Source organism: Balaenoptera borealis, assembly GCF_965194805.1.
Source record: "Balaenoptera borealis genome assembly, chromosome: 4".
Lineage (NCBI taxonomy): Eukaryota > Metazoa > Chordata > Mammalia > Artiodactyla > Balaenopteridae > Balaenoptera > Balaenoptera borealis.
In genome coordinates, this window is record NC_138861.1 from 34,866,207 (window position 1) to 34,882,059 (window position 15,853).

The 15,853-nt window shown below is 38.1% G+C and overlaps 1 protein-coding gene across 2 annotated transcripts in view; it reads left to right on the forward strand.

Moving 5' to 3' along the window:
• Nucleotides 1-8,970: 8,970 nt before the first annotated feature.
• The window catches only part of SMARCA5 (SNF2 related chromatin remodeling ATPase 5), a 45,525-nt gene continuing 38,642 nt past the window's right edge, over nt 8,971-15,853 (forward strand). The window contains exons 1-2 of one of the 2 annotated variants that reach the window (XM_082390008.1): nt 8,971-9,601; nt 12,817-12,891. In XM_082390008.1, the coding sequence (XP_082246134.1) occupies nt 9,425-9,601; nt 12,817-12,891 (252 nt within the window). In that variant the 5' untranslated portion in view covers nt 8,971-9,424. The remainder of the gene's footprint in view (nt 9,602-12,816; nt 12,892-15,853) is intronic. The other variant, XM_082390007.1, reaches the window with a different exon arrangement.

Below are 15,853 nucleotides of genomic sequence, written 5' to 3' on the forward strand. Positions count from 1 at the left end.
AACATTTAATAAGCTAATTATAAATAATTGTTACCCAGTTTTTTTATACAACTTTAAAAATAATTTTATTTATTTTTGGCTGCGTTGGATCTTCGTTGCTGTGCGCGGGCGAGCGGGGGCTACTCTTTGTTGCGGTGCACGGGCTCTAGGCTCGGGTTTCAGTAGTTGTGGCATGCGGGCTCAGTAGTTGTGGCTCTCAGGTTCTAGAGTGCAGGCTCAGTAGTTGTGACACACTGGCTTAGTTGCTTCGCGTCACATGGTATCTTCCTGGACCAGGGCTCGAACCCGTGTCCTCTGCATTGACAGGTGGTTTCTTTTTTTTTCCTTTTTTAACATCTTTATTGGAGTATATTTGCTTTACAATGTTGTGTTAGTTTCTGCTGTATAACAAAGTGAATCAGCTATAAGTATACATATATTCCCCATATCCCTTCCCTCTTGCATCTCCCTCCCACCCTCCCTATCCCACACCTGTAGGTGGTCACAAAGCACCCAGCTGATCTCCCCATGCGATGCAGCTGCTTCCCACCAGCTATCTATTTTACATTTGGTAGTGTATATATGTCAATGCTACTCTCTCACTTCATCCTAGCTTACCCTTCCCCCTCCCTGGGTCCTCAAGTCCATTCTCTACATCTTGATGTAGAGAATGTGTCTTTATTCCTGTCTGGCAAGCAGATTCTTAACTACTGCGTCACCAGGGAAGTCCCCATTACCTAATTATTAAAACACCAAGACTTCAAACTTTGAGCAGACTCTCAGGTAGTAATTTGCTAAAAATGTCACAGATATTCTCTTGAATTTTCATAGCTGTTCTCACATGCCCATACTACAAAACTACACATTAGGAAAACAGAAATTTCATTGTGAGAATTTAGGCTGATGCCCAGAAGTGTCATACATAATGACAGTTCAGATAAATGTCTGTAAATTTATATACTTTAAACAAAGCTTTTGTGGGCCATCTGAGAAGAAGAGTTGGAGAAATAAATGAGAACTCCAATTAAGTAAGAATATTTTATGTGACAGACCTTACACTAATAAATAGTTGTCCTCTACCATCTCTGTGCAATAGAGTTACCTACAGATAATTCTCTTTGGAGAGGATACTGATACCCCAGGACTATGAAGATTCTGATTCATTTTTTTCTCTATCTCTCTGGTGCATGCTGATGTCTTTTCATCCTCACACTTAGCTTATAATTGTGATATGCCTTGACTAAAGATGAATAAACTGAAATTTAGAGAAAAAAAAGCAGTAGTGTTTTATAGAGATCTGTTTCCTGCTGAGTGAAAGACAAAAGAGTATTGGGCTTGTTAGCCTTTTGTTTGTCTGTTTATCTATTTCGAGTTCAACTCAATTAAGAATTTTCTGACCACCAGGAAGAATAGCTCTTTAATATCTGGACCAGAGACATATTGTGATGTTGTGTTTATTTTTGCTTGACTTGTGGCTGAAATCTTAGAATTGAAACTGTAAGTGCTCTCTATGTAGGTCTGTAATTCAGAAAGACCTTTACTTTTCATTGTGTAAGTGTGTAATGTTTTCCCATCTTAGGGTGTTATTGACTGAATAGGTTAAAACTCTTAAATTAAGGGATCTTGTTCTGATTGGCTAATAGAGGTAAAATAAGCACTTACATGGATTAAATATTCCTAAAATTCCCAGAAAATAAACTTCTAATACTTTAAATGTGCTAGAATCTAAAAGGAAAGAAAAGTATTCTTAGCAAAACTAACAAGTGACTTTTTAAGAAGCCAAGCTCACAGAATATAGATGAACCTTTGGCAAACAAAACTAGTTTAATATTTTGGTTTAATAAATCCAGCTGTGCCTTTTCTGATGTATCACTGTTAAGGATAATGCAAGCCTACATTTTACTCTCGTTGGGAATGATCTTCCTAAATTTATACTGGCTTATTGATCAAATAAGCTAGCATTACTTTCACTTAATGTTTAAGATTAAAAATATATAAATTTGTGCTTAACTAAATTGAATTATTATTCTGATTTTCAATAGAAGTTACATTTTATAGTATGTTAGATTGAAAATAATTTATTTAGGTAACTTAAAATCTTAGGCTTATATAATTAATTCCCAGATATTCATTGGATGCCTAAATTATCAATCTTTCTAAATCATGGAATGGAAACATTGATCACTAAGCGGGTATTTCTTTGGGTCTGTTAACGAATGTGCTTATTTTTGCCACTTTGAGAAGCCCTATAAAGGATGTGTGTGGCTATAGAAAGTTGTGTTGTGTGTATTCATAAGCTTTGCTAGTCTGCTAAAATGTCATATATTATACAGTTCACAATTACTTACCCTGTAGTTTTTGTAAAATAAAAGTTACTTTGGTTAAAAGTTACTATTAATACAAATGATTGAGACCATATACTTAAAAGCATAGTTTCAGAGAAATACAACTGTGTACATACTTTTGTTTTTCAAGGAAAATAATTTTTTCGTGAAGCAGCCATTCTCAGGGTTTTTGGTCTACAAACTCCTTTGTACCACATTTACACCAGCAATGTGTGAGTGATTCATTTTATTGGTATCCTCACCAGCATTTGTTGTTGTCATTATTTTTAATTTTAGCCATTCTGTTAGGTATGAAGTGACATCTTATTGTGGTGTTAATTTGCATTTTTCTAATGGCTAATGCTTTTGAACCTCTTTTGATGTGCTAATTTGCCATCTGTATATCTTCCTCAGTGAAATGTCTCTTCATTTATTTCCCCCGTGTTCTAAATAGACTGTTTGCTTTTTTTCCTGTTGAATTTTGAGAGTTCTTTACATATTCTAGACACTCATCCTTTGTCTGATATGTGTTTTGTAAATATTTTCTCCCACTCTGCAGCTTGTCATCTCACCTTCTTGACAGTCTCTTATAAAGCAAAAGCTTTTAATTTTGTGATTCAGTTTGTTAATTTTTCCTTCCACTGATCATGCTTTTGGTGTCAAAGGTTAAGAACTCTATGCCCAGACGTAGATCCTTAGCATTTTCTCCTATTTTTTTCTAAAATTTTATAGTTTTCTGTTTTACATTAAATCTACTATCCATTTTGAGTTAATTTTTGTACAAAGTGTGAGATTTAGGTCAAGGTTCCTTTTTTTTTTTTCTTCCTGTGGACATTTCTCCAGGACCCTTTGTTGAAAAGCCTCTTTGCACTGAGTCTACATGTTCATTGCTAGTTTATTGAAATAGAGTTGATTTTTGAATGTTTATTTTTTATCTTGAAAACTTGCAGAACTCACTTATCAGGCCTTTGGATTTTTTGTAGATTTCTTGGAATTATCTATGTAAATAATAATGTAATTGACAAATAGGGACAGTTTTATATTTCCTTTCCAGCACTATATTGAATATCAGTGGTGTGAGCAGAATCCTTGCCTGTTTCTGATCTTAGAGGAAAAACATTCAGTCTCACTAAGCATCATGTTAGCGATAGGTATTTTAGATGCTCTTTATGAAGTGGAGGAAGTCTCCCTCTTTTTCTTCTTCTAGAGTTTTTATCATGAAAAGATGTTGAAATTTTGTCAAATGATTTTTCTACATTGCTTGATATAATCATGTGAGTTTTCTTTTCTAACCTGTTAATATGGCAGATAATATTAATTAATTTTCAAATATTGAGCTACTCTTGCATCTCTGGAATAAATCCTATTTGATCAGGGTGCACAATTCTTTTTATACATTGTATAATTGTACTTGCTAATATTTTGTTAAGGATTTTTGCATCTATATTCATCAAGGATATTGGTCTTTCTTTCTTTTATATAGCATCTTTGGTTTGGTATCAGGGTTACAGTAGCTTCATAAAATGATTTGGGAAGTGCATCTTCTTTTATGGAGGAGATTGTGTAGAATTTGTGTAGAATTGTGTAGAAATATATGGTAGAAATCTCCAGTGAAGCCATCTGGGCTTGGAGATTTCTTTTGGGGAGTTTTTAGGTTATGAATTTAATTTCCTAAATAGTTATAAGGCTATTCAAATTATCTATTTCTTATTGTCTGAGTTATGGTAGATTTTATTTTTCAAAAAAGCAGTCTATTTCATTTAAGTTGTCAAATTTATGTTTGTAGTATTCCCTTTTACCCTTTTGATGTTTTCAGGGTCAGTAGTCATAGATCCTGTTTCATTCCTAATATTGGTGATCTGTATCTTATTTCTTTGTCAGTTTTCCTAACAGTTTGTCAATTTTATCCTGTCAAAGAACCAATTCTTTGTTTTATTTTGTCTAAGTTTTTCTGATTTTAATTTCAATGATTTCTGCTCTTGCTTTTATTATTTCCTTTCTTCTGCTTACTCCGGATTTATTTTGCTCTTCTTCTTCTAGGCTTCTGAGATGGAATCTTAGATTTGAGACTATTCCCTTTTTTCTGAATGTAAGCATTCAGTACTATAATTTTCTTTTCAGCACTGCTTTAGCTGTTTTCCACAAATTTTGATATATTGTATTTTTCATTCAGTTCAAAGTACTTTTTCCCTTGAGACCTCCTCTTTGACCCATGGGTTATTTAGAAGTGTGTCATTAAGTTTGGAGATGTAATTTTTGGTTATTGATTTCTAGTTTGATTCCACTGTGGTTGAAGAACACTCTGTATAATTTCAATTCTTTTAAATTTGTTGAGGTTTGTTTTATGGTTTCTCTTGGTATATTTTCTGAAGGTTCTCAAAAAGTATGTATTCTATTTCTGTATGGAATGTTCTATAAACGTTAATTAGATTCTCTTGGTTGATGGAGTTGTTGAGTTCTTCTATACCTTTCCTGATTTTCTGCTTAGTTGTTCTATTAATTATTAAAAGATACCATAGTCTTCACCTATAATTGTGGATTTTTTATTTCTCATTTCAGTTGTCAGCTATTGCTTCTGATATTTTGCAGCTCTGTTGTTTGGTGCATACATGTTTCGAATTGCTATGTGTTCTTGGTGGATTGACACTTTCATCATTATGCAACGTTTTTGCTCTTTGTAATTTCCTTTGCTCTGAAGTCTACCTAATAATGATATAGTCACCCTTGTTTTCATTTGAATAACATTTGAGGTATACATCTTCCCATCTTCTTACTTTCAATCTTTTGAGCAAGGGAACCCCAAATTTCTTAACCACAGCTTTGGCTACAGTTAATTCTTTTGAAAATATGTCAGGAGTAGTGGTGGTTAAAATTTAATTTGGGATTATAATATTTGGGTTCCGAGAAGTTTTTTACCTAGAGCCAATTCAAGAAAGAAGAAAATATCTTTCACAAGGAAGGAAATGCACAGAGGACTCGAATTTTTAACTTGTAAATAGTAGGGGAAAAAAAGGTAATTTTAAATGACTACATAAATACATGAATTAACACCCAGAAGACACAAAGTCACCCACTGATATGAGTTGGTGACCAAATATGAGGGGGATGCATTGGAACCTTACTTAATGTTTTTGTTTAATTGAAATCCCCTTATGTGGCCAATGACCTAAGTAGGAGAATTCTGAAAAAGATACATATGTGATCATTAGTATCTAGTGTTGGAAATCCCCATTCTTAAGATACTCACAAACTCAACACTGTTTTATTGCTGTCATGTAGTCATCAGACTTTATTTTCCTAGGCTTTCACAAAATAAATGAGTATGTGAGGAAGACAGCCTCAACATTACTACTTTGCTCTTGATAAACTTCATAAAATCCTTTCTGTTACCATTCAAGGCCAAAATGTTGAGAGAGTCCTGGTTTTTTGGCATCTTTTGTCCTCCGGCAATATCTCTTTGCTCCACTCTATTCAGCATACAACATGCTGTTCTAGCACACTAAATCCAATAGAGGGAATTTTAGGTGTAAACAAAATACATTTGCATATTTGAGATTAACATGATTTTACATTGCAGTATTCTATGTCTGGGAACATGGTTAAAGTAGTAATTCCTTCTAGTGTTTTTGTGACACTACTCCCTTTACCCTCCTCCTTATTAAAAAACAATTAGATTACCCTTCCTACAGCTAGAGTCTGACCCTTAAGCTTATGATTCTTCAAGATTAGAATACCTAAGACTTGAACCCAGAGCTCACTCTATGTCAGGCACTGTATTAAACACCCTACGTACACTAGGGTGTTTTACAATTAAATGATTAAATGTCATTTAATTCTTATGACATTATTATAAGAATGCTATCCAAACATAAAGTTGGCATAATATAATAGCAAAAAGATGAGAAAAGACTGACTTCAAAGAAGTTAGATAACTTGCCTGCATTCACACAACTACTAAGTTCTTGAGCCTGCATGGGAATCTAGGCTTGCCTGACTCACCAACCTATTCTCTTGCCGCTATACCAATCCTATGTTATCCTATCAATTTCGGAACTAGCTGTTAATTTTAGCCTCTTAGTATTTGAAGAACAACAGGCCTTTGTCATTTGGCCACCATATAAGTACTACCATCTGCCTAACTCAATTAATGTCCCTATAGCTCAATTTCCGGACATCCTGTCTTTTCTGTAACTCCTCTCTCCCCTTCCTCCCTGCTTCTAGACCCTGCTCAAAATTGGTTTCTCTGTCCCCGTTGTTAGATTAGTGATTCAAACATTGTTTCCTCTTCCTCCTTTCTTTTTTTTTTTTTTTTTTTTTGGCTGCATTGGGTCTTCGTTGCTGCGCGGGCTTTCTCTAGCTGCAGCAAACAGGGGCTTCTCTTGTTGTGGAGCATGGGTTCTAGGCGCGCGGGCTCAGTTGTTGTGATTCGTGGGCTCTAGAGCACAGGCTCAGTAGTTGTGGCGCACAGGCTTAGTTGCTCTGCCGCATGTGGGATCTTCCCAGACCAGGGCTCGAACCCATGTCCCTTGCACTGGCAGGTGGATTCTTCAACTAGGGAAGTCCCTTCCTCCTTTGTTTTAAGTACCTTTTCTCTATAATTTCCCCCACAAGATTCTCATACAGCATTCATATGCTCATATGAGAAACACACTCACAATATAAATGTGTATGTTAAAAAAGACAGTTGTCATTTTGGAGGCAATTTTATTTATTGTTTTTCTTGTTATTTGTTTTTCTTAAATTGTTGTCAGACTTAAGCTTCATCCATTTATATATTCAGTATATTTTTAGGGTTTCCAAACCAGGACCCAAGATATTTACTTTTCATTATAGGGTGAAGAAATACTCTGAATATTAAATAAATGCTATATTCTTTCTACTTAATGTCAATACTAAATAAATATTTACTCGTAAGTATTTATTTTATTTTTATTTTTTAAAATATTTATTTGGTTGCGCTGGGTCTTAGTTGTGGCAGGCTGGTTCCTTAGCTGTGGCATGCGAACTCTTAGTTGTGGCATGCATGTGGGATCCAGTTCCCTGACCAGGGACTGAACCCGGGCCCCCTGCATTGGGAGCGCAGAGTCTTAACCACTGTGTCATCAGGGAAGTTCCCATAAGTATTTATTGAGTGTCTATATGTCAGCTACTCCCCTAGACACTAACTTTTTACCCTTCCACACAATCTTTTTTTTGGTGAAAGTATTTTTTAAATATTAAAAATAAGTTTGCTCAATAAAATAATACACAAATTCATTTTAGAAAAAATAAAAAAATACAAACAAAAAAGAATTAGGAAATATACACCAACAACAATCACTTTCAATACTTTTATGATCATCCTTCCAAAGTTTTATTCATATTTTTGAACTGTTAAATTTTCTTTTCAGTTAACACTATAGAATAAACATTCTTCTACATTAATGGTTGTTAAAGGTCAATAATAGTTCATTTTGTGGGTGTACAATAGTTTTAAAATCATACCTTCAATGTTGGACTCAGCCTATTGCTAGCTTTTTTGCAATTACATGCGAAGCCTGCGACGAACATCATTTAGGTATTTTTCTTTTCATGTATCCTTAGGCGGTTCCTTATAGTCTCAGAAATAGCATTTATAATGGGCTGGGGGACATTTTTCCAGATCTCAATTAAAGAATTATCACTCGATTGGTTAAAAGTTTGCAGGCTGTATATTCAAAGGAGATCCCTTCTGTTTGAAATTCAACATAATCAACAGTTTGCTCAAACCTTAACTCTTTAAAAGTGTGTCTCCTTTATTCAATACGTACTGATAGGATACTGGACATGGGGATACAAAGATGAATAAGAGCCTGTGCAGGGCAGATAGCAATTTACTGCAGTGTGCAGATTTGCTACTGAAAAGAACACGCTGTGCTTAAAATCTGCAGCAGATGGGTGCGCAAGACCCTCAGGCTGTGTTGAAGAGAGGACAAGGCAGTGTACAAACCAGTGGTGATTAGTTGTAACATTTCTTAAGGAGAAGAGAATGTACATTTTAATTTAATATTTGGTGGTTGAGGAAAAGATACAACCTATCGCCTCTTATCTATTGATTACTCATGTTTCTCACTTACATGGTGGTGGGCACAGTTTGCTTACTTTTAGCATGTAAATTCAGAGGAAATATCGCCTAACTCTGCACCGAAGAGTAGAAGGAATTTAGAAATGACTGATATAGCTAACATCCGATGACAGAAAAATAAAAAATCACACTAACGGGCACTTTTCCTTAGACAACAGAACAGTGAGACGTCAACTGGGATAACCACTACGTCGTCAACACAGTGGCGTCACGCCTATAAGCTGAGGCGGTTAAAGTGTTAAGGCCTGCACAGGCCTCCATGCTGCAGTAGGCGGCGCAAAACCCGTGCAAATTTTCAGGGAGTGCCGCCGATCGCTGCCAACCAGAGGAGATGCGGCCTCCGGGGACCGTGAGCCATTAAGAACGCCTTTAAGACTGCGCTCGCGTCTTGCCTGGGAGCCGACGCACAAATTTACGCCTCCGAGCTCTCCCTTGAGGCCCCGCCCACTCCTTGCCCTTGAGCTTGCTGGGGGCCCCGGAGGGGGAGTGGCCAAGGGCGAGGAGGAGAGAATGCGCATGCGCAACTGGAACCCAGTCATTTAGCCAACTATCAATCTCGCGAGTGTTGAAAGTCGGTGGCGTAGGTAGTAGACCTGGATGCTGGCGAGATAGATGATATCTACCAGAGGAAGAAGAGGAGGCGGCCAAGTCACTGCCCGCTCCCGGTCCCTCTTTCGCTTTCCTTTCCTTCTCCCTCAACCCTCCGCCCTCCAGTAAATCAGCCCGCCTTCCCTGACCTCAGTGACCCGGGTGACCCCGCCCACTCTAGTCGACGTGATTCCCGCCGTGAGGTAAAGCGCCGGTGGAACCCCGAGCCCGGCGGAAGAGGAGGACGACGAGGGGGGGAGGCTGCTGGGCCTGGCTAGGGCTCGTCGCGGAGCCGCGGCGAAGGGGGCGTTCAGGTGGTCCTCTCGCTCCTCCATCAGCTCATTGCGACGTAGCCTCCCAGGCCTAGGCCTCCTCCTCATCCCTGCCGGGCCCGGCCTCTGGCAGCAGCGGGTGACGCAGAAGGAACATCATGTCGTCCGCGGCCGACCCTCCGCCACCCCCGCCTCCCGAGAGCGCGCCTTCCAAGCCCGCAACCTCGGCCGCCGGCAGCGGGAACAACAACAGCAACAAAGGCGGCCCCGAGGGCGTCGCAGCCCAGGCGGCTGCCTCTGCGGCCAGCGCCGCCGCCGCGGACTCCGAGATGGAGGTGAGGGCGGCTCGTGGCGTGGGGAGAGGGCGGGATGGGGAGGAGGAACTGGTTGCCTCGCCTCTGTGTTAGTGATGAGACGCAGGGCCGAACTTCACCCCTGTGCACCCAGACTCGGCCTCGGACCCTTTGGATCGGAAATGATGCTCTCGCCCTTGCGCCCTGTGCCTAGCCTATCCCAGCCGACTCAAATGGATCTCTGGCACCTCACATTTACATTATTTGTCTCTTTGGCGAACCTTGCCAAACCCTCGAACGCTCTTATTAGACACATGTTCTTGATTACTGAGGCCGAGTGGGATCTACCTTTTTTTTTTTTTTTTTTTTTAAGCTAGATTCCCATAATTCCCTCGCCCATCTCTGAATCTCGATTTTAGTTTCCACTAAACCTGGGGGGAGGGCGAGGGAGATTTCCCTTTAGGAACGAGGATAGATGGGCGGGGTGGGGAAGGCATTTAAAAGGAGCGCCTCCGAGGACTCGGGCCTCCTTTTCTTCATCCCGGTCCTTGCGGGGGAGGTATCTGTTCCGGGCAGAAACAATGGCGAGAGCTGGATAGCCGAGGGCGCAGTGGGGATAAGCGGGGCGCAGCTGCTCCCTTGGAGGGAGAGGAGGCTCCTCCCAGGCACTGTTCCATGGGGAGGGAAGTGACCAAGGCGGCAGCAGCTGTCTTGAACCCCCATCTCTTTTGGGGGGGGGTGATGGATGGATGGATGAATGAAGTAGTGAGTCAGGGGCTTTCAGACCAGCGCAATTCCTCTTTGGGGGCCTTGGCCTTTTTTTTTTTGAAAATTGGTACCTTTCGCTGCCGAGCCTGTCTTCTGGGCTGGGGCTGGCCGGCCAGGGGATGGTGACAGTACTGCGGGGGTGGAAAGATTGGGGAACTGCCAGGCGGGTCTCTTCTTGGGTGTGCTCCAAGGCTTTGCGATGTCTGGGAACAAAGTGATTGCTTGCTCCTTCCAAATTTTATTCTTGGCCTTCAGTCTGTTTTGAGATATTTTATAGTTGCAGCCCAAAGATTTCTGGGATTTTTCCATCCTTGGACAGATTGAGCGAAGGTAATACTGCTCTAAAAATGAACGTTGCTGCAGAATTAATAAGGAAATGGTAGCGCAGTTTACCATTGAAGCATTTGGCGCAGTAGTTTTATTTGGGCAACAGCGGTCTAATCTAGGGTGAAGTAACATGTTACTAGTTTTTGAAAGAACTTTTAGGTGACGGTGGGTTTTGGTGGACTAGGACATCTGGTGTTCTGTAGTTTTCAGTGACTTGAGATTTGTTTCAGATTCATACCTGGTGTTGCCTATTTTCTCTTTCTTTAGATTTTAAATGGTTCTTTTGCATTCCCAGGGTTAACTTGGATTCCTGCTTCATGGCTTAAGGGGGTTTGAAGTTTGACACTAAAAGCAATTGTATGTAAATACGCAGTTCTCTGCAAATTGCTGTCCTGAGTTGTCCTCAGCTTCTCAAAAGGGGCTGTCATTCAAATGTTGGAATAACAACCAAAGCCTCACAGGAGGTGTTACGGAAACATCAGAAAGCAGAATAATTTAAAGCCTAAACTAAATATTTTGGCTTTCAGTTGCTATTTTTAAGTTAAAGTGGAATTAAAGTTTAACTATGAATATTAATGTTACAACAAGTACCAAATGATGTCAGTGGTATTTTTATTTGCCAGATGGGGAAATTGAGTCTTCTGGTAAATAGAACCTGTGATAGAACCCACATCTGGCTCTGAAGCTGACCCTTTCCCCGAATATCTTGCCCTTTCATATTCTTACAAAATAGGTGTTTGACGATTTCATTTATTGAAGAATGACTTAGTTATTTTTACCTTCTTAGAATAGGAACATCAGTAATTTTATCAATCTTTTTACTGACTTGTTTTAGTTTTTTTTTTTTCCTTTACATTATAGTGTGATTTTTCTTTTCTTGGTCTTTTAATTTGGGTTTTTCCAAAATCATTTATTTTCTGACAGAGCCCACTTTCCTAGAAATATTAGCTAGCTTTCCTATGTATTAGGTTAATTTTTTCTTTTTGCTTGGTACTGATAGGTCACGGAAGCAGTCTCATTTTTTGTTTATTATTGTGATCTTTTTGGCAATGTGGATGGGGCCTGTCTTTGTTCATCCTCATTTCTCAGTATTGACTCGACTGATGTAGGTAGGTACACTATATACCAATAACGGTATGACCTCAAGAGTCCTAAATCCAAACCTTTTTTTCCTCTTTTTTTTAGTTAAAACTGTGAAAGAAATAATGACTGCTGTTGGAAAGCACATCTTATTTTTTTAGGACGTATTTGACCTTTCATGGTATCCCAGTACCATTTTTTGAAGTAGGCTAGGTTGGTGGCTTTGTCATTTTTACTTGTGGAGACCAGAGATTTGTGATGAGTTTAAGGTTACACAGGTTCCTACAGGTCTTAGCAATGAAATTAGACTTGAATTTGGGTCAGTTGACCTCTTAATTTTAGTGCTATACCAGCCCCATCCCCCCAACTTCTTAATCACAGGTAGCTTTATTACAGTATGTACTGCCACACACAGATTAGTACCTCATTAATTAAAATTAGACTTTCACCAGTTCTTCTTATGTTCTTTTAATGGATGCGTGGGACTTTGCAGTGTAGTTGTCGCTGTTATTTTGTTGTTTGTGGCGTTTTGACTGTCAGGGTGAATAAATTTGCAAAAATAGCACATTTATTTCCAATTAAGGAATCAGATTGTACTTAAAGGGTATTCACTTTAGGCTGCATGATGAATTTTTTTAATTTTCCAGAAGATGGGAATCAGCGTGACTAATGCGACTCTCCAGGTGTATATTTGTGTAGCAGTACAGTAGAGACTGCAATTTTATGATTAAAAGGGAACATATTTTCTTCACATTTTATACTGTTTAATTTAGCGTCATAATTTTTGATTAGAATGCGGAACATTTGCTGAAAGTAATTTTGTTCTAGGATGATGGAGATAATAATCTTGTGTTTCAGTCTTGGTAATAGCCATGCAGTTTATGTATTTGGATTAAATAAGTTGTTATCATCATGGTATTTTTCATCAAGGTTTCCTATCAGGTAGGATGACAGCCATTTAAGTATCTGGGAAATTTGGGACAGGAGTGTATTACTTTGAATGTGTTTTGGGCAGAAATCAGTCTAATAATGGTGTGTTGAGTATTCGTGAAGAACAATCCATGATTTTTCCCTCCTACCAGGAAGTATTTGATGATGCGTCTCCTGGAAAGCAAAAAGAAATCCAAGAACCAGATCCTACCTATGAAGAAAAAATGGTATGTTCTAGGCATATGAAGAGTTTTATATAAGTTTTTATTAGGTGATTAAGTGTACCAAAATTGAAGCACAGATATCCAATTTAAATATGTATAACGTGGAGTACTATAACTTTTGTACCTTACTTGACTTACTTGACTATGTAAAGCAAATATAGAAGTATTGCATGAATTCACGTATTATGTAAATATGTGGGTTATGCTAACACCCCTTTTATTTTAAGATTTAGCATTGGGAGTGAGGTGAGTTAAAGACCAGAGAAGTAATTATTCAAGGTAATGTTTACTTTGCATGTGTCTAGCATTGTACTCTACTGGTTATAAAGCAAATAACACATGCTCCTTGCCTACAGCCTTCTTATAATATGGATGGGATCTTTACAAAACAGAATATGAATGTTATACTTGAAAAATACCCAGCTCATGTTTCATATCCTCTTAGGAAACTTTAATTTACCCTGAGTTAACCAGTACCTACAAAGAGCTTTAAATTTAAATTTAGATTCAATAGTAATGACTAATAGTGAATGATTACTATGTAGCAGGCCCCGTTCTAAGTGCTTTGTATGGATTAAACTCATTTAATTGTTCTGAAGTCTTAAAAAGTTAAAATAGCATGTGTAATAATAACACCACTACGCAACACAGTGTGCTTCTTAAGAGTGGGGACAGTGTCTTCATCTTTCTGTCTTCAGCACCCAGAACAATATCTGGCGCATAGTAAATTTTAACCAATCTTACCTTCCCCTTGTTCTTTGACTTTCTCTTCAATATCAATAAATGTTTCTGAATCTCTTAAATAGCTTCAAAATCCTAAAAGTATGCACATGTGTATATGTATACACATATATAATGTGCATAATACATATTGCAATATGTAAAGTAGAAATGTTGTAATATTCTGTATGATTTCTATTACATTTATATATGTGTATATCTGTAACTGTCCTGCTGCCTTTCTTTGCTGTCAAACTTAATTGGAGAAAAAGATATATTTTCCAGCTCTACTTTTCCCATTCATTCCTTTAACCCTTCACAACTTAGATTCTGTCATTAACACTGTACTAGTGATTCTAATGGCCAGTTCTTTGGCTTAATTGTAGTTTGATTTTCCTTGCTGTCACTTGTGTTTGACACCATTGACCACTCCACAGAATTGTTTCTTGCCTTGAGAGACCTTTTTTTCCTTGATGATATCCTATTTACTTGACTATTCTTTTGTCCTTCTCATTACATTCTGAACATTTGTCCTTGGACAGTTTGATCCTTGTCACTGGTTTTCATCTGCCATCTCTAAGTGAATACTTCAGATGCCTCCAACCATTGCATTTTCATTTGTTTGTTGGACATTTAAGTCCCTTTGGTACCTCTTATTTAGGAGTATCCAAAATTGAATTCCTTATCTCTACCCGACACTTCTACTTAGGATTATCTCAATGAATGAAAGTTTCTTTTAATAAATACCCAAGCTGTTACAGTACCTCATAGTTTTAATAGTCTTGGCAAATTTAACTTCATAAATATTTCTCTTATCTTTTCCCCATCATCCTAGTTCAGTATTCTTCTGTTGCATGAATTATTGTGTTGGCATCTTTATTTGGCTCCTTTCTCATATCTGGTTTCTTCCACACCTCTTTGTGTTTTTGCAAAGTATATTTACAACACAAATCTGATTATATAATGGAGGTTTTCCGTGGTTCTTTACAATGCTTCTCATCTTCACGGTTCCCTTTATTGTAAATTTTTTCTCACTTCCTACAGATTTTTTAGTCTCCTAGTTTAATTTCCTTTTTCAACATCATGATCTTGAGAAGCAGTTTTTTTCTAAGCAACTTCTTTATCATCTGCTAGATCCTATTCATAGGTAAGTCTTGATATCCACTCTTCATTCTTGAACCCAGGGTGCTGAGTACTGCTTGAGAAAACTAAAATAATAGTGCTGATTGGTACCGGAATAAGTTTATGGCTTTTACTGTCTTTGCCTTTCAGTATTTATTGCTCAACAATCCCATTTAGCCGTTCTAAAACTTTGCCACTCTGATTAAGTGTTCTACTCCTTTTCTGCCACACCCTCATTTTCAGTCTTCCTCCACAAAGAATTGCAGGCCCATCATCAATTTACTTCCTCTCTGTTTCCAAGCATGTATGGCTTCTACTGCCCTGGTCGTTTCCTTCTGTCTCAGAGAAAGAAGCTTTTTCCAAGGCTATTGATATTAATCTTCCATTTGATTTTATGATTCATTTCTTTTAGGTTCCTGATCTTATTCTATTGTTTCTACTTTTTAGGAAGCGATTTTTCTCCTTAAACCTTTTTTTTTTAATTGAAGTATAGTTGATTTACAGTGTTGTGCCAGTCTGTGCTGTACAGCAAAGTGACTCAGTTTTACACATGTATGCATTCTTTTTTTAATATTCTTTTCCATTATGGTTTATCCCAGGAGATTGGATGTAGTTCTCTGTGCTATAGAGTAGGACTTTATTGTTTATCCATTCTAAATGTAATAGTTTGCATCTATCAACCCCAAATTCCCAGTCCATCCCTCTTCCTCCCCTCCTCCCCGTTGGCAACCACAAGTCTGATCTCTGTGTCTGTGTGTCTGTTTCTATTTTGTAGATAGGTTCATTTTCCTTACCCCTCTTTTAAGATCTCAAGTCATTTTTATCTTAACCTTCTCATTTTTTCAAACAACAAGGTCTTTGCCTGTTATTCCCCTCAAACCTTTGCCACAGTTCTACTGAAAGCTTATTCTGTAAGTGTGTTCTGAACTCGGTTTTTTTGCAACTAGTTTGTAACCCCACCACTACTTTAGTCAATGAGAGAAATTTGGAAATTATGGAATCTTTTGTAAAGCCCTGGTGAAACTTATATTTAATTCTTTAAGGCAGTAGTTCTCAAACTTGACCTTGTAGAAGATAACAGAGGTCTTGGATATTTTTGGTCTGATGGATCATGAACCACACT